The sequence below is a fragment of the Corvus cornix genome, chromosome 4 (genome assembly GCF_000738735.6).
Source record: "Corvus cornix cornix isolate S_Up_H32 chromosome 4, ASM73873v5, whole genome shotgun sequence".
Taxonomy (NCBI): domain Eukaryota; kingdom Metazoa; phylum Chordata; class Aves; order Passeriformes; family Corvidae; genus Corvus; species Corvus cornix.
This window is the reverse complement of record NC_046334.1, coordinates 26,126,396-26,153,437: the sequence shown is the minus strand read 5'-3', so window position 1 is coordinate 26,153,437 and position 27,042 is coordinate 26,126,396. Positions and strand designations below refer to the sequence as shown.

Here is a 27,042-nt window from a genome sequence, read left to right as displayed (position 1 = left end):
TGGAAGAAGTTTTACGCACTTTAGCAGCTTTTTATAGCTGACCTCCCCCAGAGCAAGGTCCTGACACATTCCTCGTGAGAGGGAGCAAATGTCTTTCCTGCATGTTTGTCCAGACCCATGTGACAAATCCTACCTGGCAACTGAAAGAGAGGACACTCACACACCTGTTTACATAAAATGTCCCAAGCCATACTTTAGCATCTTACCAGTAAGATGAGCAACTCAACCTGCTTTACCCCTCATATGATACCTAATATTAAATTAACAGCTAGAAAATAAAAAATTAAAAAAGAAAGACATACTAACATGAAAAAACACATTTTATTGCACTTAAGTTATAAGAAAATAAAATTTCTAAGTGAATCAAACCATAGACACAATCCCTTTAAAGGTTGTTTTCCTCCATCATGTCAGGTTGTTACATAACTAAAATTAACCAACTGGAATCTGATTGTTTTAAATCAGACTATAAATAAAACAAAAACAAAAACAAAAAAAGGAGGAAAAAAGATCGCCTAGGATACAGTGTTAAACCACTTTCACAGTTCAGCTTGAGTTGTGGCTCTTGGAGAATGAGGCAAACCATTTGACTCTTTCGTTTCTCATTTTGTTTGCATGTGACATCTTTACAAAAACGTAAGTTTTTGCTCTGTCAGTTCCTCCCAGCAATAACTGTAACAGTTGTTTTTTTCTCAAATACTGTAAAACACTAAGACTGACCAGCAACTTTAATTTTTGTATTTTATAATATTTTTAAAAAATTTTGTCAGTTTTTTTTTTTAATGTATGTTCATTCCATTCACCACAGCCCTCACAAAGAAAAATTTCCCCACAGAACAGGCTGCAATAGCTTTGTTCCAAGGAATGTGTTTTAATTTTTGCCCAGAAAAAAGAAAATAAGCTTTGCACACACACTCAATTCTTTATTTGCAGGCAAACTTCACTCTTAATTGTCTGAAACTCTTCCACTCTCAGCCTCTTAGAGGCACAGTTGGCTCAAGTTTCAGTGGCAAAAAGTCTTTTTCTGTAACCAAACTAGAGCAAATTTGGAATTCAGTCTGGGACTAAAACGTCACAGCAGAAAAAAAAATAAAAAAAAATAATTTGCTTTTCTTTCTTTCATTTAGCAGCATAAATAAGTTTGGCCACTGGGAATACAGTACAGGGGTGGGACAACAATCCCGTAATTGAAGACCTACTTCTAGCACCAGCATTGCGAATTAAATCCATCAGAGGACTCTCAAAACCCAGGACAACTTGCCACCTCAGAGCAACTTATGCATTGAAGAGTGTAGATGGAAGCAACAGTAAATAGATTAAACAGAGGCTAATACTGTGATTGACATTGGCAATGATTGGCAAAAAAAAAAAAAGAGGAATAAAGAAAAAAAAGAAAAAGCTCTGATAAAACTGTACAAAACAATTCACAGTAATATTTTAGCTTTTCCACACCAGGAATGGACTCTTTGTTTTTGTTTTTGTTTGTTTTTCTCATTGCAGATGCTCTCTAGTTTTTGAAAGTCAACCAGTGACTGCTCGTGGAGGTTGGAAGGGACCTTGGAGGGAGTCCGGTCCAACCGCCTGCTTGGAGCGGGGCTAAGGGACAGCGCGTTGCTCGGAGGGGCTGCCGGGACCCAGGGTGACCCAGGGGTGCACAAGCAGGCTCGCCTGTGCAGCTTATTTCAAGATCTTTGTGGTAAAATAACTTGTTAACAAGAACTGTAACATTTTTTTTTTTCACTCCAAATTGCTCAAGGAGCTTTTAGAGGAAAGTAAAGAAATTAATTGCACCTGGTTTCATTTCAAAAGTTGGATTTTTGCAAAGCTGCCCCGGTCAAAAGTGTAGCCTTTTTATGTGACGAGACAGCAAAAGCCTCTCTTGTCAGTTATAGTTTGTCATCTTTGTCTTCTCCTTCGTAGTCTGTAGGTCTTTAGGATCTGTTGCCCCAAGGCAACATCCTGCACCACCAAGGACAAGGGATTTTTTTCCTTTTTCTTTTTTTTCTTTTTTCTTTTTTTTTCAGGGGGGAGGGAAAGGAGAACATCGTCTACACGTTTGGACAAATTCATCTTTCTGCCCTTCACTTCATATCGACGTCAAAGTCCAACACCAGCAGCTTTGTTTCCTCAGTCCCGTTGCGGCTCCCAACTGCACACACCAGCTTTGTGTTAGAAGCTCTGATTCGCCACACGACGCCTCCACTTCCCCCACTCTCCAATGTGACTAGATTTCGGATAAATTCACCCGTTTTCAAGTCCCAAAGTTTTACAGTCCCATCATCTGAGCTGGTAATTACAAAGTTCTTGTTGAACTGTAAACAGGTCACAGCACTCTGATGCTTGTTGGGACCTGTAAGAGTAAACAAAAACATTTCTATTTGTAATTAATTAGAAAGCAATGTCAGACAGTGCTGCATCTACAATAAATACCTTGCTATTTGCATACAGTTCTTTCCATCTACTAGAACTATTAGAGAACTATCTGTTTTAACTCCTGGGTTTGTACATTAAAAGGTACAGAAGCCTTGCCATGCTTTCAAAAAGTGAAGGCAGGTATAAAAAAATTCCCCACTATTTTCTTTGTCTCAGTGATCTTGTTGTGCTGTGTATCAGCAGAAAGGCAAACATACACTTGGGCATCCATGAAAATTAATTTAACCATCCACAATGAGGCGACCGCTGTAAGAATTTGTCTCCAAGTCCCTTTGAAGTGTTATTATGAGATTACTCCATCAGTAAATATTGACAGTTATATGCTGACATATAAATATATATGTTAAAGCAGCAGTCTGCTTTACAGGCAAATTTAATTTTCTGCTCCAGCCAGCACTGCTGCATATGATATATGAGAATGATATAAGACCTTTTTTGTGGGGAGAAACACAACCATGTGTTTGTGTGCATGATGCCTGAGTGGCAGCTGTCAACATGAAGGAAAAAAAAAATTTTTTTACCAAAATAAAGACAACATCTTCCACTTGCATCTCTTGATTTATTGCAACAGACAGTGTACTTTGCCTTCTGATCCAATTAATCTGTAGGCTTTGAAACATTCAAGTGACCCCTAAATAAATACATTGACTGTCTATTTTGAGATGTAATTTCCTACATATTTCTGTGGCTTATTAGGCTAATATACCCATAGCAAATTGCCATCAGTCCAGACCATCTGCCTTTCATAATAGGCAAGTGATTTGAATAGATTAGATTAAATACATTTTGTTCTTCTAGTTCAGAAAAAGATCATACAGCTGTTATCAGAAAAATATTTAAGTTGTAAGTGGTCGGCACTTGTTTCTTTGTATGTATTTATTTTTTTTAATGCAGAACCTGCAGCACAGATCACTGTAGGCTGCTTGATTTACATGAAGGTAGTTTAAGCTTACCTTGCAATGTCTGTAAACATTGTCCTGTTTTAATGTCCCAGATTTTGACTGTAGAATCAGCATTCCCAGACACAAGTATATTGTCCTTGAGTTCCATTCCACTTGTGAGTGACTGGTGGCCTGTTAGAGTGTGAATGCAGTTGCCTGTCTCCACATCCCAAACTCGGATGGAAGTGTCAAGAGATCCGCTCACCACATGGATACCATCAAACTACAAGAAAGGTACATCTATTACAAACAGTTATATTAGCATCTTACAAAGAAGGCTATTAAGCATTTAATTGACTAAATGCAAGGTTAGATACTATATATATTCAGAATCTGCAGTTCAAAGTAAGAACTCAGTAGAGATGGCCACGTTTGATACCAGAGCAGGTGATTCATGGTCAGTGCAATTCTCTGTTGTAGACACGGGCTCTTGAGGGACATGGTTTGAAAAGAGACTCTGAGCCCCTGGTCTTTGAAATGTAATACATCTCCTTTAAACACAGCAGATCCTGACTATCCTGCAGCATGCAACAATAAGATACTTTTCCTGAAAAAGATGTTAACAAGCCAACCTTGCTTTTTACAAGTCAGAGGGACTTTAAGCAGGAGAATGACAACAATGTTATTCCAGAATCATCTACACGAAAGTCACAACATAGGGAAATGGAAGGAAATGTAATTGAAAAATGTGGGGTTTAGCTATTTTGTTACCCTAATTGTGTACAGTAAGGAAGTGTAACTTTCCAGTCATTTTAGGGAAAGCATACAGGCTAAGATATGAGATTCTTTTGACCATGTAGAGAACAGAAAGGTGGAAAATAACTTGAGCTATAGTGACAATGACATAAGAGTCCAGAATTCTCAAAAAAGGAAAAAAGCAGTGGAATAAAACCAGTGGGCTTCAAGAAGGAATACTTAAAAAACCCGAGACTTCCTTCCCATGAGGATTTTATGTATCTGTTCTCTGAGGGGAAGAAGAGTTCAGGACAGTTGGTACTTTCTTAAAGACACAAACTATCCTGTGTGAAAGAAAGATGGGAAGTATTGTAAATTACTGAGACCCACTTGGCTAAACCACAAGGAATTGTACAAAAAGTAGAAACTAGATCAATAGATGTGTATAAAAGAGCACACTGGGACAAAACCAGAAAGGCAGGGCAAAACACAAGATAAAACTAGCAAGAGCCATTTCACTATTGTGTAAAAAAGTCCCAACCAAAAACAAAACAAAAGAACCACACCAAGAGGAAGGCCAAAAAAACCTCATTTATCCTTGGTGGGAAGGAAACACTGACTGAGGCCAGCTATTTAACTTTTTTGTTTCAGTCCTCAGCCATCCAAGTGTAGGCTCACAGCACTAACGCCAACGACAAATGAGTACAAGCTTTTGCTAGAATGGGGGAACAAAATCACATAAGGCAAGTTGTTTTAAGACAATCTCAGAGACATCTGCTACTATCTTTGAGAACCCATGGAAGACAGACAAGTTTCAGATGGCAAATACAGTTCCTTCCTTTATTGAAGGTGATCAAGGCATCAAAGGAGATGATAGGATAGGGGAATTATGGATCAACCAGTCTAACTTCAGTTTCCACAAGGACCTTTTAAGCCCTGAGTAATGTGGTAAGTAGCAGCAAGCACAGATTTGTGGGAAAATTATCTTAACCAATATGATTTTTTTTTTCCTGTAATGGAGTAAAAAGCCATGTGAAACACCAAATGTCTTGGTTGTATTTTTACAAAGAGGGAGACAAACTTGTGGCGGGGACACTATTAATATTCAGAACTTTGTTCACAGTACTATTAGAGATACCAGAAAGTTTCAAAGAGGTCTGGCATTCACTATTTTCATTAGGTTTTGAGTGACATTTGAAACAGTAGAACTGACCAAAGGCAAAGAGTGTAGAAGTGAAAAGTGTGGAGATCTGAACTTGGCAGGGAATGAATGAAGGTACAGCTGCAGCCTGGGAGAAGGAAGGCTGGGCAGGAATCTTGGTTATATTTAAGGCAATCTGACACTCCTTGTCCATGTGGACTAACTGGTACCTGATAAGGCAAGGAACAAACCCAGTTAAGGGAACTCCACTATCTGGAGCCGCTGCTTTTTATAAGACCCGCAGAAAATTAGTCTCTGAGATCTCTGCAGTCAGACATGGTTGAGCATGGCACCTAGATTCAAAAGAATGGAGAGTGACTGGCACACAGACTGCTTATCTGCTGCATGCACTGCATTCCTGGTGAAAATACACTAAAAAAGACCCTCTGGTATCTGAATGGAAGGCATAAAAAATAACTTTTCACTTCTAGCAAGCATTGATAAGACTTTGACTGGACCTGGTTTGGGTCCCCTGCTTTCAAAAGAGGATGGGAAATAATCTGTCTTCAGATAAACAGACAAGGAATGCCAAGTAGCCCAAAAGACTTGGGAACACTAGAGAATATTTTTCTATCCTAAAAAGAACTAAACCTGACTGATGTGACAAATTTTGAATTCCTTTCCCCCTTTCCCACAAACTAATCGTATTCCATGTTCATACAGTATTCAGAAAGAGAGCTTTAAGGCTGGGCATCAAGACAAATTGACGATGCTGCAGTGAAACAGACAATGATTTGGATCAGTGAGTTATCCATGAACCTTGAGAATCTGTGGATTACTTCAAAGGCAGGTAAGAGAGTAAGAAAACGCAACAAGTTCAGTGGTCTTCAACTGCTGCACATAAGGATCTCTGGAAAATATTAGGTCTACACATGGGGAAACATTATGATATAACAGAACCTGCCATGGAGCAGGGATAGGGAGGACTGGCTTATTTCATCTCATTCTTCTATTTGTGGAAGTTCTGCTGTTTGGGGCTACTTCAGGCTGAAGGGCAGGAGACACCATGCAATTTTAAAGAATCTTTCTGTTCCAAACCTGTAAACACCTGTAGCCTCTAGCTTGCCCTCCCTGATCCCCTTCCCATTTGTTTCAGAACATATCAATGTGTAACATAACCCAATTCTTTGATCCATTATTACTACAGTATCAGAGCAAGACATAAATATTCGTACGCCAAAACAAGAGCCACTGGTGAAGATAAGGTAGAATAACTTAAACTGCCCCATGTGAAATACAATCCTCAGATTATTTTTGAGAGAGCAGTAGGTAGTACACCATTTTTAACTTACTTGCTGCTTGTCTAGAGAACACTCCTCAGCATATGAATGTAAGAGAAGGGCTGGAGTTTTTGATAAATTTTGCTACTTATTTTTCGGAAAGGAAACCAATTAGAAACTTTGTTCATATTTAATATATTATGGTGAGATATGAAATACTTTATGAAAAATGTCTCTAGCACTGAGCCACAAACCAGAGCAGTTACATGCTGAATGCCATTTCCCAATTTTGAACTGTCTTTGTTGATTTCTTTTTCAAGTCCTGCCAGATTGTGGTGTGAACAGGCACAAGCATGAAATTAATTTCTTTCGCTTTTCAATGCCTGGAAGTGATGCTTTGACTCTATGAATGAACAAGATGATGTTTTGGGTTAGTAAAGGTAAGAAGACCCAAGACATGAGGTCTGTGTGTATCTTCACCAGCTTTGTGGGTGACTGGTGGGCAATAGAGAGATGCCACACAGTAGCACCATAATAACCTGCACCTACATTAACATGTTGCTGTTGAAAAAGCCTCACAGTTGTATATCTGGCCTGTACTCAGAGAAGAGGAAGTAAAAAGCTAGAGATTTACATAGGATCATTAAAATTTTAGATTCAGCCTTACTGTGAATTATAGTTTGGAATTGGAAGATGGGACTAGAAAATGAGGATAAACAGATCTCCATAAATCAGAACATTAATCCAATAGGGTTTTTGGCACATTGTCAATTGCTATATTCTCTGATTTATTTAAAACAGTAAGTTTGGAATTTCTTGGGGAAGGCAAAAACATAGCTCCAAAATACATGCAAGATTAAAAAAAAAGAAAATTCTGAACCAAACAACCCATTAATCCACAAAACAATGTAACTTGATAGTGTAGAGATTTGGGCTTTATTGTACTGGGTCCTTTATAAAAAATGCTACTCAAAAAAAAATTTCAGTTTCTAACTTAAGACAACATATACCTAGTGTAACAAAATGAAAAAGGGGTTTATCACAGATGCCTCTGTATTCCTGTGGTCTGTATAATTCTGTACTAGGTACCCACAACTTAATAAACAAGGTGAAATAAACTGACTTTAAATGTTACTTAAGGAAACTAAAGCAGCAGATAAAAATCACATACCTGTAACGAGTAGACTCTGTTAGTATGCCCTTGCAGTGTGTGCAGACAGGTCTCTGTCTCTGGATCCCACACTTTGACCATAAAATCATATGCACCACTTACAACCCTTCTGCCATCATATTGAACGCACCGAACTGCAGCGACGTGGCCCATCAGAACGTGTAAACACTGGCCCGTCTCTATGTCCCACACTCTCAGCGTAGCGTCTCGAGACCCACTGACCACTCTGCAGGACGAGAAAAGCCCTCTTGTACTTAGCAATGGACGTAAAAATACTACAACAATTTGGCTAAACTTGGCTACGAATGGGTTCTGAGTTTTAATTTGGGACGTTAGATGGCATTGGTGTGCCAGCCGCCAAAGTGCTGGCTTGGTGTGATGTTTGATTAGGGTCTCAAATGACTGGGGTGCTCTTCTTCCTTGCTCTACTCACCTCCTCAGGATCTATTTGATACAATTAGCAATCAGTATTTTAAAAGCCACTTCATTCCTGACCAGCAAAACAATGCCATAAGAAATTCTGTGGACTGTTGTATCTACCTATGAAAGCTTAGGAACATGGTGAGCTCCAGCCAGTGCTATGGGCTTTCTGTTTTAATAACTGAGCTAACTAATTGTAACAAATAAACAAAGATCTTTAGAAATTTCACTTTTCGTAAAGTAACAGTTGTTCTGCTTGATTTTTTTTTTTTTCCAGTTTATACTTCTATAAGCTTTTTTGGGCAATAACAGAAATGAAATGGAGTGAACAATAATGGAATTTATATAGAAAAACCTCATCATTCTTCAAAAAAGAAGAAATGCAACCAACAGTCTCTGTCAACAGCTCCATACCACAGCCAAGTAACAGAGCTCTGCCAATGTTTGTTGAATCAAGACATGATTTACTGTTGCAAAAATTATGTTATAATCAGTTAAAATTTAAATAAAATACCGCAGTGACAATACTTAAAAGGTTATTTAGTAAAATGAGTAAAAGTTTGTAGCACTGACAAAAGAAGAAATTATTCAGTGTGGGAGACTGGATCACGATGTAACAAAGAATTAGCTTTGCAATAACGCAGACTGTGACTTTTTGAAGTACATGACTCAAGTTTCAGTTCTTCATTTAGTATTCTTATGCTTCTGCTTCTATTAATCATCTTCTCCCTTATGTTGGTTTATGTTTTGCCTGGTTTGTGTTTCACTCAGTGCTGGATGGGGTCCCCAGGTTTCAGGAGCACTTTCTGTGAGCACAAGAGTGTAAAAGAAGGCCAGGCTGTGGCTGTAGCTCTGTGCAAAGCCTCACCTTTTCTCATGGAGATGCATGCAGCGCACGGTGGAGGTGTGTCCATACAAGGTGTGGATGCATTCCCCGGTCTCAGCATTCCAGACTTTCAACGTTCTGTCTGTAGAGCCACTGATGATGATATTGTCCCTCATCTGTGATGACCACACTCCGCCTGTATGTCCAACCAGTGTTCTCAAACACTGAAAAGGAACATTTTCCTTAGTTACCCTTTTGACAGAGGGGAATGGAAACTTTAAGATAAAGCAGTCTTGGAGGTAACAGCCGGCTCTCATAGCAAGAGCCAGAAGACCCCTGGAGACTTCTTCCTGACTGAACAAAAAAACTCCCCTTTTTAAAAGATACTCATCAAATTTCTCTCAATTGTTGGTACTTCAACTATAAAGAATTTTTCTTGTAATCTTCCCCTTTACAAACTAAGCTGGCTTTCCAAATTTCTCAATACAAGGACATGTTTTGCAGCCTTGAGTCATTTCCCTGGCACTTCCCCGAGTCACTGCAGGATTTCCAATAGCTTTTTGAAGTGTACTAGAAGTGGAAAGAGCACACACTTGGTAGTTTTATCACCAATCTATAAACCATATATTTTTGTTGTATTTTTCTGTTTGTTTATCCAAGAAACACTGCACTCTGTAAGCCACAGCTACAGCATCACTCCTGAAAAATCATGTTTCAGACCTTCTTCAGACTTTACTGTTGCCCAGGAGAGAATCCCACACTACGTAAGCACAGCCTCCCTTCTTTGATCCCAAACGTACAACATGATTTCTCACCATGTACAGACAGTGTTTGCTCACACCTTCTTCTATAAAACCCCTGTCGGCCCAGAACAATGGCTTGTCTCTGTCTCCCAGCCTGTTTTCCTTACAAGTAATGACTATATATGCTTTCCCACCAGGCAGCAATAAATGCTAATTAGCACAGACAAGGAAAGATCCTTGCAAGACTCCTCTAGAAACATACTCCATGAAGATTCTGCATTTACTTTAACAACATGATCTCTATAATTACCCATTTTCTAACCCATTTAAATATGTGCCATGTTGATTTTTGCATTGTTCTATTTTCTTCAGTCCTGTCGTGGGGATACAGTCTTTCAGTGCACACAGCCATCTACTTCTGCACTATTATTTTTATCAGTCAAACCTGTAACTGCACGAGAAAAGAGGTCAAGGCAGTTTGAGGATCTCTTTTGCTGTAATCTAATGCTAAGTGGCATTAATTGCTGTGGCCTTCCTTTAACTGTTAGTTGACTCCTCTTGACGCAGTCCAGTATTTTTTATCTGAGATAATGTATCCTAAATACCCAGTCTTTCATTGATGCATTTTAGCTTTCTAACTGTCCTGTCCTGGCTCTTCTCCTTGTGATCATACCTTTTGAAAATGCACTAATTTTAAGCCAAAGGTTACTTTAGAAAAAAAACTAAAAAACAAAAACCATCAAATACAGATTATCTTGATCAACTCTAGTAAGAAAAACCGTAACTTTGGTAGTTGTTAACATGTGAGTTTCTGCTGAAATGTTTTATTATCACTGCATGCTGTATTTTTATCACATGAATTTTATTCCAAAGTATTTTTTCTGCATCAGTGACAGTATAGTAATTCCTGTTGTTAATATCCTGCTCTTCCTAGCATCCTTGAAAATGGCTTGCTTTTTTGTTGTACATAGATTTTCTGTTCTTTAACAATTTTTAAACCAATCTTCTGCAATTACTGGCTCCTAGCTTAATTCACTGCTATCAAATCCATCTTTTTCAGTTCAAGGCCAATGTTCACTTCTACAGTTCTCTTTTTTCTTATTTCATTCAATGTGCTCATATTTTAAGAAATCATCGTGTTAAAGCAGTAAGAACACAGAATCCTTATTTTGGGCTTTACATCTGTCAAGGGAATTACTTAATCATGTTCATTTGCACAAACCAACCTTTAAGGTTTCTTTATTTTATTAATTCTTCAGCATCAATAAGCATGAGGGCTGATACAGCATGCTCCCATCTTTCAGACACAATTTCTGGTTCTCTTAAAGGTTTGGGGTAAATGGTCACACTAGGTTTTGTAATTACTTCCAAAAAATTACTGAGCAGTAATTGTTAAGTCATGCCACTGTGCTCAATTTTATATATTTAAGGGAACGTTTGCTTTTGGGAGTGTGGTATGTACAAAGGAAGTATTTTTCATTTGTGTTTAGGTTGCCCTTTTCAATTAAAATAGATGTAAATTTCATTATGGGATCCTTCATTAGACAGTTTGTTGTAGAGAAGCCAACAGCAGCAGGGTGAGGGTGCCTATGGCTCTTAATTTTATTCTTACCCACAGTAGGATTAACAATCCCTTCAAGGATCTTCTGGGCATGCAGTGACAAATGCTGAATACATCCAGCTTCAACATTATGAAGCAGATACGTTTTACATCTTAAACATGCTATCCTCAGCAGCTGTCCTGTTGTTTTCTATACCATTAAAACCAAGCTAAGTGCACACAATACCAGTTTAAAAGGAAAAAGTACTGTTTCCTCAAGGCCTTTTCGACATCCTTGGTCAGCCAGTCATCTCAAAAAAAAACCTGTGGGCTGAGTAGCTGTGATGTTCTAACATGACTGAAATGTTCAGTACTGTCTTTTTGATTGCACATATTGTTTTGCTTCTCTAAGCCAGAATTAAATTATTGAAGCTTATTAAATTCCTGCCTGAGCTGGATCTAATTTAATAGGAAATATTTAAACCTAAAGCAACTTAATTTTTTTTTTTTTTGTGGCTCAGCAATATAGTAGCTTGGAAAGAAAAACAAACTCTGTACTTGAAATCTGAGCCAGTAAAATGAACACTCCATTTCAAAAACTTGAAAACAATAGAAAGAATGCTAGAAGACAAGTGAGAAAGGGAGATCCAGAGGGGTAAAAGCAGCCTAAGTTAAGCTTTAAGGAAGATAAAGTAATGTTTCTGTCCAAAATCTTTAAAATCCATGTCACAAATGACTCCACAAGAATAGCAGAATTGCCAAGAGAACAAGGATATATGCCAGTGGTAACATGAGCAGCATTGCAATTTCACATCAAGGTGACTTTTTTGAACTGGAGGAATTTCTGTGTGGGAAAAGGCAACCCACATGTTTATCTGGTACATCTTCCAAGTCCTGCCCCAGAGGCCCTAAAGGGCACCCTGCAACACGGTCTGATGGCCCAGCAGCATTTTTGCTGTGCCAGTGCTCTCTGCCTGTGGCTCATTTCCCAAGGAATCAAGCGGAGCAGCCACCTCACCTTGCCCGTCACCGCTGACCACACTTTGAGCGTGTTGTCGTCGGAGCCGCTCACGATGCGGTTCCCGCAGAACTGCAGGCACGTGATCACGTGGTCATCGTGGCCCTTGAGCACCTGGCAACCAAGAACACAAAGCAACAGTCACAATTTAATGCAGGAGATTAGAGAGAAGCAGGAGAAACAAAGTGCTCTTCTGATTCATAAATTACAAAGTGCTAGAGTTGCTTCAGTAATAATAAGGCCCCTTAATCCCGTGTGTCAAGTCCAATTTACCACCAGCTGGGACCAAAGAAGGTGTTTTCCTCCTTCCATGGAGTGATGCTGCATTGCTTAGCAGGCACACTACAGTTACTGCAAGCCTCCTAACAGCACCAGGAAAAATCACTAACAAAAGTGGGCTGAATTAGTAACTGGACATTGCTCAATTCCTCTGCAGTTACTCCATCTCTTTATTTTTCAGTTGAGTTACTGCTACCTTTTGGTTCAATCTTGAATAAAAAGGATGGGCTGATTGTTTGCTGAGTATTTGTATTTCAGTGGTCAACGCTGACTAAATCTATTTTTTTTCCCTTACCAGCCAAGCATTGTATTGTGTTAAATGCCAGGCAGCACCAAAGTCAAAAACTAGAAAACCATTAACTCAATTAAATACAAACAAAAGCACCAATTTCATGTGCTGGGAATGTGGACTGGAATGTTGCTTTATAGAGGTGGGATTGTCAATGCTTGATTTTGGAAAAACTGTAATTCTGTATACAGCAAAAAAAAAATCCTTAGCAGAATACATAGGATGAAGAATTTTTTATTTAGGATATCCAAACACTTTCCAAGATGTTCATTGAAATGAAATGGCATTTGGATAATGCCAGAGGCTGTAATTTTAATAATAATTCCAAGGTAACTTGATGTGGCATATCAAGGCAAGAAATACAGAACCGTTGCCAGAGATGTACATAAGTCATGGCCAAATAAACAGCAGGATACAGCCATAGGTTTTCCATGGGTATTCTTTTGTTCTTATTTTATTTTGTTGTTTTTAATTAAGAAAGCAGGTAAATCGCCTTAAAACCTTAAAAAGCCATGAGTATGGGTTTTCTTCACATTTCTGGCTGCTTGTTCATTATCAGGTTTGATTAGAGAGTTGCTATTTTTATTTACAAAAGGTTTGAAATATTGCTTCATATCTTCATATTGGAAAGGATGTAGTGATAAATATAAACGTCATTAAAATAATTTTAACATTCAGAAACCCCCCCCAAATCCTAACACAGAATGAAGTTATTGTCTTGTGCTGCTCAATTTAGAAGAATACATTTAAAAATAAAGCATGAATTGATCACAGAACAGTTGTGGAGTATTTTTATGCTGCAACATGACCCAGCTCTACCAATACATACATATACACTTATAGATATACAATATATGTGTCTGTATGTTTAAATATAAGTATTTCCAATCAAGTCTCTGCAATTATCTGTCTCAAAGAGACTGGCATATTTATAAGAATTCATTAAATTGTACAGAAATTATTAGAAGAGCAGTGAAAGAATTCTGCAGTATGGATCATAACACATTCCCAATATGGGGGTCAGATTATAATTTAAAGCGAAAATACAAATTATTTTTCTGGAGCAATTCACTGCTTTTTGTGCATGGATAGACTTGTTTGTCCAAAGGAAAGAACCCAAGCCACGAGCTGATCCTGCTTTGTTCACGGCCCCGTGCACAGAGCTCAGAACCTCACCTTGGGCGATTTCAGCTCTCCTCGCCGCCAGTTGGTATCAATCCTGTGCTGTCTGATGTAGGCGCTTTTCCACGGACTGTGTATAAAGCCTGGTTTTATTACTTTCCTCCTTTTGATATGTAATGGTTCATCAATCCCTAAAATGGAATTTTAAAAATGGGGGGGAGGGGAAGAGATGAGGCCACCCCACAAAAAACACTTTCCCTCCCAAACCTTTACTGTGACCCCTGACATTAAAATACGGCAGAAATGTAACAACCGCCTGCATGCCAACATTTGTGTGTCAGTGACACCACCCTGCTCCTCCGAGATTTATACTCTGTCTGTCCTTGTCAGTTCAGCATAATCATTACCATAATCATGACTGAGAATGCTCTAGTTCATTTTGCCTTGCTGGCAACCTCCTAGCTTGAGTTTGGATCCCCCTTTCTGAGGCAATGCAGCAGAATATTGCCTTTTACAAATGGGTATTGTCCAAAAACCTCCTTAACCACTCCTATACTTATTCAGGAACAGTTCAAGAAGTCAACCTTTCTGTCAGTGGTTCTCCACTCTGGTCACCCATCTTTAAGTTCACTGTGACTCCTGGTATTAGTGAGCTTTTAATTACTTTCTTGATCTGAAAGGCTCAGTGCTTTTGGTATTGTCCTCTCTTGGCTGGAATTTAAGTATAGCTATGCCCTTTCTGACTTGACACTTAAGCAGCAGTGCTTTGTTTTAGCCTTGCTACTACAGATACAGCTTTTTATACAATTCTCTCACCCTGCTCTCTTTTCTATGCAGCTCCTCTCTCCACTGCATTTCATTACTGGCAGGAGTCTTGTCTCTTACCAGTATGTGGATTTCACTCTTCTGACTTTAGCCCCATCTCTGCCTTCAAGTCTTGAATTAAGGGCTCCTTCATGTTACTGAGCAGCTCAATGAGGCTAAGCAGGCTGCAATACTGGTCTGCTTGCCTGTGCTCTCCTGCCTGGATGTATTTATTCTTACTTGTAAACTCACAAACGTAAGCTCATTCCCCTCTCAACCTTCTCCTTTTTTCTCACTCTGTCCTTTTAATGCATTTTCACTGAAATTTTTAAGAGGAGAATCTTTAGAGAAGATCCAGGAGGTTAGACACCTGCTTTCCATCACAAAAGAAAACAAATTAGTTTAGGTGCCCTTACAAATAGCCAGCTACAATTGACATTGTCATGTTTTTTGAAGCCTTTGCATCAACCTCTCACAAGTCTTTGTCTCCATACTCCAAGGCAGTCTGGACAGGGTCCTGTGTCCAAGACAATACTGCTCTGGGATCACATGTATGTGGTCTTACCCCCCCCAAAGAGACTCCTTGTTCCTATAATTCTCCTTAAAAATAAAAGCTTACGCTCTTCATGTGCACAAATACTTTCATGGGAGCCTTTTTTTGCCTATTCATATCAGTGCTGGACCACCATATCTTCTTGAATTGGCATGAGCAGGATAATATCCACGTGGCTAACGGACTGTGTGTCCCTCTCCAAGCAATCCTTTTAGCTCCTTCTCCCACTACCGCATGCCATCTCTGTGTTAATTATCCTACAAGTGATGTGAAATTACAGCAGCCCTTCTACCAACCACTGAAACAGTTTTTCCTCCATGTTACAAACTGCCAGACTATACTATCATTTTTACATCTCAGCTGTTATTTCTTTTGGTTGCATTTTGAATAAACAAAATCCTCAAAAAGCAAACCCAACTGTATTCTAAAACCATGCAACTGGTATACTTTATAAATAAGATACTCAAGCCTAAACTCTAGCACTCCATGGATTATTTCTATTTCCTGCTTTCAACAGAGATACATACCATGTAGCCCAAAGCATAACTAGCACTAAATCTAAAGTCACACGAATTGCCTTCATAAAACTTTAAGCTTATTATGTAAATGAACTGCACTTTTTATGACAGCAACACTTCGACCATTACATCCATCATTTTGCTCAGCCTTACCCTCCTCTTTGCATTTCTCTCTCCAGAGAAGATTATCTTCAGCCAGAATTCTCCAGTAACGGCATGTCTGGGCTGCCTGCAGAAGGTCCCTGGGTTCCAGGAATGACAGCACATACAGTGCCAGCTGTAAAAAATAAGAAGAAAGTGTATTTTCTGCACTGCTTTTGAAGAGAAAAGTGAAACAACTCCATTTACTATCACACATCAGGGGCTGAAATACAGAAAATTGGAACGATAAATTATTAAACAATCTCTGAAACTTAAGAGACTCCAGTTTATTCCTGTGGGCATGTGGAAATGTAACAATCATCTTAAGTAACTAAATCCTTACAGATCATATCACAAAACGATTCTTGCATTTGCAAGAAAATAGATGTCAGCTGAAATACTTATTACATTTTTTTAAAATGTAATCCACATTACTTTGAATCATTAGAATTATTACCAAAGTAATTATGTCTATGTTCTTTTAGCTAACAATTACACCAAAAGTTATTTTGAGAGTTGAACTAAGAAGTACAGTGCTCGCCATGTGAGCAAATAGGGATGTGCATTGTGATGGGTAACATCACTCAGAAAGCCCAAATATAGAAAAGTAAATGCTACATTCACCAGGGCTCAGAAACACTCTGCAGCCGTAGGGAAGGCAGTACAGGTATCGCTCATTTTCTGTTCAGAATGCAAACACCCTCCTGGGTGGAGTTACAAGGAGCTTTATGGATTGGGATGCAGTAGGATCAAGATATGTAACTTGAGTACAGTGTGCTATCAAAACCACATAGCAAATCCTAATGAGCCTCAGAAAGTAAATACAAGATGAGCTTTCCATGTGACAAACTAAAGTTGGGAAAATTCAGACCTTGTCTGACTGAGCTAAGCCATATAGCTTAGCCCCACAATAAAGCCCCCAAAATCTCCACCTATATCTTCAGATGTACTGAACGCTTAAATAGAGACATGTAAAACACAATCCAAAACACAAGGACAGCTATCATTAAGGGCTTCTACTTGACAGTAACAATGCAACTCCCTAGGCATGGAAAATAAGTGTAAGATGCAGGGAAGTCACAGGAAACGCACAGAGTCCCAAAAAACTCTGCAGAAAGAACAGTATTGATAAACAGTGATGCAGAGAACTACTAACGTGCTCACACACTGGGGTCTTTGTCAGTAACTAACAGGATGCAGAAGCTGTCAAGGAAATCAGATCATCCACTTTTACTTCTGCTTGCCGTGTATTTTGTTTAGGACTTTCAATTTAATTTTTAGCTGAAGTTATGAGATAGGTAGATAGATAGACATAAACAGAATCTGCCCTTCAAAGCAGCAAAGACTGAAATTTACTGAGGAAGTCATAACTGCAGGCTGTTGGCCTCAGGAGATTTTTGACCTTATTTTGTGAGAAATATTTACTTATTTATTGTTTTTTATTAATCTAGACAAGCCAGTGACTGAGCAGGAAATAAATAATCAGCATGTCACGACTGTTTGCATTTTGGTGGCACGCACACCTTCTTTTCAAGTCATCACCTGCAGCTCACAGGGAGCACACAGGACTCCACATTTGAGGGACCTGTGCCTTAAATGATGTGTTAGATCCCGTAGGCACCCCAGGCCACAAATCTGAAGAATTTTCTTCTGTCCTCACTCAGGCAGTCAGCATTTGGGATCTGTTGTAAGGCTCTCTATTACAGGAGCAACAAGTCCTTTTAGACTTTCTGTCTTAATTCCTGGCACGTGAAATTACTGAAGAAGTGTTGTTTCCTAGCACACATCACATAGACCTGCATGTGGCAAAACTCAAACATGACACAGATCCTTTCCATTTTTTGCTGAATGTTCCTCAGTTGATAGCAGTTTGTTTAAATATTACTTGTCCTATATATAGAGACACAGACATTTGCTAAGCTGGTGTTAATTAAACCTATGAGCCAAATCATTCTAAACCAGGTTAAATATGGATAACATTTATTTTAGATTACATTTATCTAAATAGTCATCAATGGTCAACACAGCCTGCAGCTGACTTTAAGATTAGTAGTGGATAAAAGATGACATCCCTTTGTCTCAGCTCATGGATCTAGTTATAAGAAAATTCCAGGTAGCAAAGATCTGACCTTTGCCTGAACTGGATTTAGGACTACTCTCTTGCAGTGTTAATAGCACCCAATAGTAAGTGGTCTCTTGCCTTTTTCTTCATTTACACACACAGAACCAACAAAATTCCTATGGCTGATTTCCGCAAAACTCTTCATCTATTGGTTTCTTGACCTCATTTTCATAAATAATTCAAATAATTATTTCTAAAGTCCCAGCAAGAAAACAGGAGTATTTATTTCATATTAATTGTTTGACTGCATGTTTTCTCGGGAGGAAAGCAAACATTTCTTTGGTTATTTGGCTATTAAATTACTATCTTTGCATATCAGAAAATGGTTTTGAAGCAAAGCCCTCCTGTCCACATCATCTTCTTGTTCTGGTTTGGTAATAAAATCAGTGCACTGCATCCAACAGCACTGGAGATAAGTACAGATGTTAACGTGGAGTGACAACCCAAGGGAGCGTGTTTTCACAGGATGCTGGCTCCTCTAGGGAAGCCTCTTCATGGAATTACTGACCCCGACAACTCGCTCATGCCCCCACAGCTCAGTGCGTCACCCCCCGTGCAGCCAGCACTCAGCAGCTGGGGACAGCACTGCTGGGGACATCTGGGTGAGGGAAGAGCAGAGGAGATGGTGGAGTCAGCTCAGTGGCTTTTTTTAACTCGGGTAATTTTGGTGACAGTGACTCGGGGTTAGGAAGCAAAAATTATTCAAGCCAACTCCACTGGTGAAGTCAGCCTGTCATGAAGCTAAGCATTGCAATATTCTGGTTCAAGAGGCAGGAAACCCACTAGAAATAAACAAATTAAACATCAGTAGTTTACAATGGAGTCAAGAAATCTAAGTGAGGAAGTTTTACTGCTAAGTACTGTATCTTTTCTGAGAAGAAATTGTGAAAACTGAAATTATAGCATGATCTTTAGTTACAGTAAGTAACTAGATCACTGGTTGTACTTGAATGAGTACTGCCACAAAACCATGCAAAGAGAAATTGTCTTTGAATTCCTGTTATCAATTCTCTATTAAATTTCCAGACTGAATAGATGCAGAAGTGGCAAAGTATCTTCTGTCTCTTCCAAATATAAAGTCTTTGTTGCCTTCCTCTGCCTCTGATGCTTTGGGCAGCTTCTCTAGAAACAGGGCAACCATGCAGAGGTGCTGCTGAACTCTTCTCCTCCCCCAGTGTCCTTTCCACTCCCTGAGAAGGTTGCTGCAGAAAGTGCTTCCCTAAATACTAATCTCATGTCCTGTGTACTAAGTTAATACTTGCTGCATAAATTGATTCCAACCCTTATAAATGCCAGCCAGCAAGGGAAGGCTGGGACACTTCCAGACTTGTGAAGATATGACAGTGTATTAAAGGAAAGAAGGGTTTTGTACAACTAAGTATTCAAAAATAGGATATATGCCAGAAAAGATGTCAAAGAACAGAGACATGAAACAGTCTTCAGGTAATAAAACCATGTCAAAGATAGCAACCAAATACAAACACCAGAATAACTTAAGAGAACTTGCTTTGCAAAGTGTTAGGAACTGAGACTTACCTCCCTAAAATCAATCAAGATGAGAACTACTATTTATAAGCCAACTAAAATACATTTATTCAATAACTGCAGCAAACTGGCTTCATAACCCTGGATATCCACCCTCACATTCAGGTTGTGATGACATCACAAATTACTCTTGTGTGGACCGAAATCTAAATCTCAGTTTCTCTTTAACTGGATACAACATGATCTGATTTTCAGTGAAGGATTTACTGTAAGGTGTCTGCTTAATTACAGTTTGGCTTTATTCTTAATAAGGAGTGCTTTTCTGGGTTTACTTTTGGTCTATTTGGTAGAGATTTTAGGGTTCCATTTGTCTAAAATAAATTCAAAAATAACATTAACAAAACACTCACCATGCAGAGCATTAAAAATAATGCTTACACTAACAGAATAATGTGCAGAGAGGTCTTACATCCAGAGGAAATTTTTGTGTGTGTGTGCCCTAACAGAATTAGCTCTCAAAAAAAAAAGCACAATTGGCCCAATTAAGATACAGAGATATTTTTAGAGCTATTGGGATTTTGTTTAAAGGGGCCATCTGTATTTCCAAGTATCTCAATGCTATCAAGAGATAGAGGTATGTCAATCTGAAATTACAGTAGCCATGTTATGGCAGTGTTCCAAACGGTGAACCTCTAACACGAGCTTACATCACTACAAAATTAGCACAGAAGTTTTCTAAAGATGGCAGCCAATGCACTGCAGGATCCAGTATTATCCCATAATTCTCACCTCTTTTGGGAGCAAGGAAATGAAGTCTCTTTGAAACTGGGGCTCTATCACTTGCATCATGTGTTTTACTTGGGTTGGTTCACAACTATCGATGAGCTCATCTAAAGCAAGTAACTTCTCTGGTCCGCTCCAGCTCTGCAAGGGAAGAAGAAGAAAGAAACAGTGAGCTTAGTTTAACAAACTGGTTTGGTTTATATCAGTAAGTGCCATTGCTGTGCCAATAAGGCAAATGAAGTTTCCTCACCGAACTATATACAAGCATATAAAACGGCAGGAGATAAATGCTCATGCTAATGACACAAAAACGAGGAGTTAATCAACACAAAATATTCAAAATTACTACACTAATTCATAAGCTAAGAAAGGATTTGTTATACGCACACATTCAGATTGGCAATTAAATAGATAATAATATTTAGTAATAATAATTAAATTAATTAAGCTTCTTTTGAAGTTGATGAAATCTACACACACGTTACAGACAACGGAGGGGTTGCAATAGAATGAACTCCCTTTCCCTATTGTGCATTCAAGTGAGATGATAGCTTTTAACCTTCATGTTTCATCTGGTAGACCAAAATCTTGAAATGAGAGGAAAGGAAAGTAAAAAACTTTCTCCAAAAGTACATTAGCTTACTGTCTGCTTATTACTACAGTATGTCCCTAAGTGACAATGTTGTAATTTCAGAATCCTGGCTATAAACCAATGCAGATTTTGTAAGTATCAATTTACACTTGAATAAACAGGGAATTCTGATTGGTAATTTTCTTACTCCACATTTTTACTAATGGGCACTATAAAATTTGAAGATTTTAATACGGCACTCAATTGGGAGCATAGCAGATTAGGAGCATCATTTGTAGAAAAAAAATAATAACTTAATATACTGCAGATCCAAAAATCATGTCTTAAACTCATCTGTGCTCATCAAAGAGCTTTGATTTGTTATGTGAAAACAATTTAAAAAAAAATTACAGGAAAAAACAACAGCCACTGCTAGCTGATTTAGCAACAGAATTAGAGCACAAATAAAGCCTTAGAGAGAAAATGACACATCACAGTTTTTGAGAGCAGATTCACGTTCCTATTCTCAAATGTCTTCTAGAGTAACATTTACAAGTAAATTAGCATATACAAATGATATTACAGTTGCGGCAAGAGGCTAACTGAAAAAAAAAAAAAAAGGCAAGATACATGGCAGATTAATACAGAAATCTTAATTGTAAGGTAGCTCAGGACCTTTACTAATGCTCTAAATTTCAGTTCCCTGGATTTGACTCTGACAATTCACTCCAGTCTCCACAATACTACAATGTTTGTGTACTGTGCAGTTTCTGCAGAACAATGAGGCAAGTGAAGAAGAAGGTGGAATTTCTGAAAGTGAATGCAAAGCCAAATAAACACCCAGCTTTACTCAAGGTAGAAAGATCACTGTGTTGCATCATTTCTCCCTAATTAAAACATCAAAATACACCAAAAGTCAGTAGAAGTATCATTTACCCAAACAATGGCCCAGGAGACTTTCAGGTGACCCGAGTCCCTCAGGGCAGTGGAGGCAGCTCCCAGCTGAGTGAGCACCCTCCCATGGGACTGCTGTGGGAGCAGCCATGCACAGCAGCTGCCTCACCCCACTGCCACACTTTCACCCTGCAGCAAATGTGCACCAGGTACTGGACAGCCTGCCCTAATGGAGGAGGAAGTTCCTGACCTGAGCCTTTCCACACACCGTGTGGTAAAATTGGTAAATGGTTTAAGCTGGCAAGAAAACATTCCCCATCCACCTGTGTGCACATAGAGTGCCACACAGGAGATGAGGGTTTCCATGTCTCATACCCAATACCTTAGAATATCAAAAAGAAACAAGAATGTCTCAGCCAAAGTTGCAGCAGTGCTGTTGTAAATGGCATTTATTATAAATTTCTTTCAATAGAAACATTTGCATCACAGAGCAGTTCTTCATAAATCATGCACTGAAGAACTGTTTATCTCACCAACTTTCCAACTGCTGTTAGTTTCATTAACCCACAGCTTAGCTGGTGTTAGGTACAAACGTGTGCAGTCTTTAATCTCATCTGTCAGCCGTGTTTGAATTTAGGAGAATTAAAAAGAGGGAAAGTAATACCTGTGCTACTTCCTCATAATAAAAACTTCCAAGGTCAGTCTACTCTCAATTTATAAGCAGCTACATTTACTAGAACAACTCTACCTGATGAACACGGTTTGCTGTTGTGGCAAATGTTGCTAGCAGTTACCAAAATGTTATTGATTAATAATATCACTGTATGCTATCTTAATCTGTAACTCTCTTACACTTAGTTGGGTTTTAAAACTTAATACAGATCTGGACAGAAAAGGGAAAAGATTCAAGAATGGGAAAGAGTTGTTAATGACTAAAAGCAGCACCCTCTTTTATCTGTCCATCATCATTAGGGGATGGATACAGGCAGCTTCCTACGGATCTTTTTAAGCAATCAACTGCTACAAAATGTCTCTAGGACATTGTCCCCTCAGTTTTTCACTTAAGCAAACAAACCTCCAGCTACAGTTGGTAAGAGGTCTCTGAGGGAAATGTCTGGCATGGAAAATTGGGAGGAAGCTTTGCCAGATGAACACAACTGTTTGCATTAACGAAGACAAGACTAGCAAATTCTGTTTCTGGGCCCTGTAGCTTGATCCATTTGCAAGAAAACTGCATGTAGCTCATTAGGCAGAAAGGATAAGGAGTAACTTGGTGGCTTTGATGAGAAACAACAGTGAGCAAATGTTGCAGAAGAGAAAGAAAAAGTAACCAAACAGTTTGCAAAGTTTCAAACCTTGCAGATAACCAGAGACTTTTGAGACAGGTGGCATTGTGACCAGACACCTTGGATTTCTACCACCCAATTCCCTTTCAAATTGAAGAACCTTGGAAATAAGATACTTTATCTTTAAAATGTTTTTGCTTAATTGTCTTCCTGTGCTCTCTTTGTCTTCAAAACTGAAGTTTAATTTTAATGTAAAATTAAACGAAAGCTTTTATTATGGGCAGAGGTTCCCCTAGAAAAGGTAACTCCAGGATTCATTCACATAGCCCTTGGGAAGCCAGCAGAGCTGACTGACACTGCTCTTTTAATGACTTCAGAATCATAAAGAAACATACACACTCTTTCCTCCCATTCCTCAGGGAGGTGTTGATTTGTCAGTCAAGGTCTTCTGGCTTTTCATACCATTTCCTCATCCAGTAAAGCAGCTGCTGCAACGATGGCACTTCCTACCTGAGAACTATCCCTTCTTTTCCCCCTTCACTACTGTGTGCAAATGTCATCCCTTTCTTACAATCAATATAAACATCTTTGCTGCTTCTACAACTTCCACCTCATACCTTCTGTCTAACCTGCCACCTGTTTTTTTATCATCTGTTTCTGCACCTCTCCTCTTCCATGACCTGCACTTTTCTATTGCTCAGCTATCATCTGCTACCTTCAATTTGTACAATTACAGCTTGTAGCAATTATATCCTTTTGCGATAATAGCTATATTAAGGACAATCTATTTTAAAGGGTTTAACTTCAAGGTACTGTTCTCCATTACTAAGTTCTGTTAATGGAGGTCTGTCATTACTGAGACCTGCAGAAGGGCTCTTCTTGGAGCCTGTTTCTGTCCAGCCCTTGGATCAGTTATCAAAAATCCTGCCATCCCCCACCTCGAGGGTATCTCAGTCTGGACAAAAATAGCACATAAGCACTGAAAGAAACACCATCTACATCAGCAAGTAGCTTGTCACATCAGGAGGGATTCAGGAGCAGCTGGTGCTGAAGTCCCCTCATTAACCCATTATCAGAGTCCCAGTTCCCAGTGTGGTCCCCTGAACATTTGCAGCACATGTGATAGACCTTGTCTAGAGGAGCTGTGACTGGTTCAGACCCTACATCCCTGCTAGAGGTTGGATAACGTAGCTTCTCCTGAAACCAGTTGAATTTGTATGTAACAAATCTGCCACGAGAGCCAAACCAGTGGGAAATAAGCAGGGAAGGGCAGGAGACCTGCTGCAAGTCTGCACTCCTCCTCTGAAACAAACCAGTAATGGTGACACAGCCAAGAGGGGGCATGAAGCTGGAGTGCAGATCTCTCCAAAGCTGCATGTAGTGGTTGCACAGAAACGCCAGCCCCTGACCTAGTCCCACCACAAGACACAGAGCAGAAAATGCTGCAATGCTGGTTATGATAAAATCTTTACTGCCTGCTTCACATAAGAGTTGGACTACCCAGTACATGTATTCATTCCTGAGCATCTCTGGAAAAATAAGAAATGGAGAATGGTAAGTAATTTGAATTTAGGTGGCTAAGCCAATTATTTATGTAAAAAAAAGAACAGTACTCTCGCCAGCCAGATATGGCAAAAGCATTTTGGACACTATCTAAACTGCTGTGAAAAAAATGCTTCCAATTTTAGGTAAAATGATAGCATTCACTAGTTATTCAAAGTGATTGCCTATATTAGTGTGTATGGAACAACTTTTCAAAATCAGTTTTCCATGAAAATTCCATTTCTTAACAAATTATTTAAATGAAAAAAACCAACACCCTACATATATGAAGTAGGAAGAATGGAGAGCTTAGTAATTTATAAAGTAAATACCAGCTCTGACTGAACTTAGCATCCAGCTGACTTTTTTTTTTCCTTACGGCAAGCAATTTGGTGACTTAAAACTTCTTGTAAAGGAAGAAATTTTGTAAAGATACACTGGGGCACTGGGTTTTAAAAACTCTAAGAGTGGAATTTAAAAAGACCTGAAGTCAAGAGCCACTGCAAAGCAGATAAAACAAACAGGCCTTTAAGAAATTAACTGGTTTGAATCTAATAAAATGCCTTTCTACTCTTTTTTCCAGACTTCACTGAAATCCATATACAACTTTATTTTTAAAGGGAAAGTGGAACTACACAACTGTTTCTCCCTTCTGCATTATTTTGTTACTTTCAAAATAATAGGCTTAGATCAACTATAAAACAAAACAACAGGAAGTTCACATAAAAAGTAAAGTTAAAAAAACCCTTATAGATCTCCTTAAGTTTTCTTAATGTTTGCAGAGTGGTCTTGATTTTATCTGAAAAGATAACACAGGAGAAGGACTGAAGGCCAACACACAGGTGAGAGTCCTCTAAACAACTCAGTATCACTGGTCACTGCCAGCTTCTGTGCCAAAGAACGGTTTTACCTGAAACAGTACATATGTCCCCCTAACATGCCTTTAGAGATTTAGCTTTAAAATTAATTGGAAGTATATTTTTATATAAGAGTGCTATTAAGCTGGCCTAGCAAGTGCACAGTACAAGAAGAAAGCTCTCTCATTCCTATTTCTCTACAGGAAAAACTTTGTATTGCAAGAATGATGCTGCATGTGCCATTTAATCTTGCCCTTTGGGCAGAGCTACCTCCCCTATGAATGTGCTTTTATCATTTGGCTGTTTAGGACTTGCCCCTTTCATGAAACTCATGTGAAAAATAAGCACATAGAAAACGAGGAGGCAAGCAGATGTAACACTGGGATAGAACCACATGACTCTGAAAGCTTTTCATTCTAAAGTAAGGGACTCCCTTTTGTGAATACAATAAAAACTACTAGTGACAGATGTGATCAATAAGTGCTGCTCAATGATCTCCAGTTAGGAGAGAGAGAGGCCTCCCTCTCTCTCCCAATAGTATAGATCAACATTCAAGCATTTAGTGGTGCAACTAAGTATTTTGACAAGTTGAAAGTATCTAAACATATAAGTATAAAACACGTTCTCTGCATTACACACTGCACACATTTGTCTACACAGGCAAAATTTTCATGGGCTTGCAGACCACTATCCTAACCAAACAGCTGATAGCATTGCTCTTCCTGTCATGTGTCTGCACCACTGTCTCAAACACTTCAGACTTCCATAATCTTTTTAAAAAATATGTAACTATTGCTAAGTATCAATCTTATGTAAAAATACGTTACACATTGTCAGTAACAAAATAGCCGTTGTTAGTAGAAATATTTTAACATTACAAAATGTTAAAATACAATGCAGTATTACATTACCATATGTATATGTAGTACCATTCAAATATGATTCTTAGGGGTTAAAAAGACATATTTCTATGAACAGTCTCAAAAAAGATACACCACAGTAATTAAATGTGAATATTTTTAAGAAATTGAATGATGTGTACAAGAATCTTAATTTCAAGCTTCCACTGGTTTAAGCAGATCATAAATGTGTAAAAATAAGGAGGAAAGACGTTCTACATTATTATTTTAATGTTCAGAACTGACAGTGATTGAGATCAATGGTATTATGTGGCAGCATGAATCAAGCCACTTCTGCCTGCAAAATTGTATGCTAGCTACCTGTATCTACAACATTGCTCTTCTATCTTTGCCTGTTACAGTAACTGAAACAATGCCTGTATTTGTTAGTTGCTCCTTTTGAAAATGCTTTTAGAAGAAATGGTTTATTAATCAAGACAGGAAGACATAATATTTCCATTTTTCAAATCAATGACTAAGACTCATCTGCTTCTTAAATTACAGAACAAAATGTACAGTTAAGATCCCCATGGTACAGGTTGTGGACCAGAAGCAGAGGCCTGCCCCAAGCTGTGCTTGTATTAACATACACAAAATTGGCTCAGGTGCTCCCCGACTGGTGTCCAGGCAGATTTCAGTTTCAACCTGTGCAAGTGGTCCATAGCACTGTCCTTCACATCTTTTCTTTTGTCTACTTAAGTTATTTTTA

At 38.7% G+C, this 27,042-nt stretch overlaps 1 protein-coding gene and 1 long non-coding RNA gene across 4 annotated transcripts in view; one reads left to right on the top strand and one right to left on the bottom strand.

Moving 5' to 3' along the window:
- Positions 1 to 302: 302 nt before the first annotated feature.
- Positions 303 to 27,042, bottom strand: part of FBXW7 (F-box and WD repeat domain containing 7) — a 179,532-nt gene continuing 152,792 nt past the window's right edge. For 2 of the 3 annotated variants that reach the window (XM_010411790.3, XM_039550763.1), the window contains exons 4-11: positions 20,291 to 20,425; positions 15,907 to 16,030; positions 13,933 to 14,069; positions 12,189 to 12,302; positions 8,930 to 9,111; positions 7,642 to 7,867; positions 3,387 to 3,597; positions 303 to 2,350 (exon numbers count right to left, since the gene is read on the bottom strand). In XM_010411790.3, the coding sequence (XP_010410092.1) occupies positions 2,082 to 2,350; positions 3,387 to 3,597; positions 7,642 to 7,867; positions 8,930 to 9,111; positions 12,189 to 12,302; positions 13,933 to 14,069; positions 15,907 to 16,030; positions 20,291 to 20,425 (1,398 nt within the window). In that variant the 3' untranslated portion in view covers positions 303 to 2,081. The remainder of the gene's footprint in view (positions 2,351 to 3,386; positions 3,598 to 7,641; positions 7,868 to 8,929; positions 9,112 to 12,188; positions 12,303 to 13,932; positions 14,070 to 15,906; positions 16,031 to 20,290; positions 20,426 to 27,042) is intronic. The other variant, XM_039550762.1, reaches the window with a different exon arrangement.
- Positions 5,938 to 8,579, top strand: LOC120409879. Its single transcript, XR_005601731.1, has 3 exons — positions 5,938 to 6,040; positions 6,791 to 6,910; positions 8,339 to 8,579. It is a non-coding gene; the product is annotated as an uncharacterized LOC120409879 (long non-coding RNA).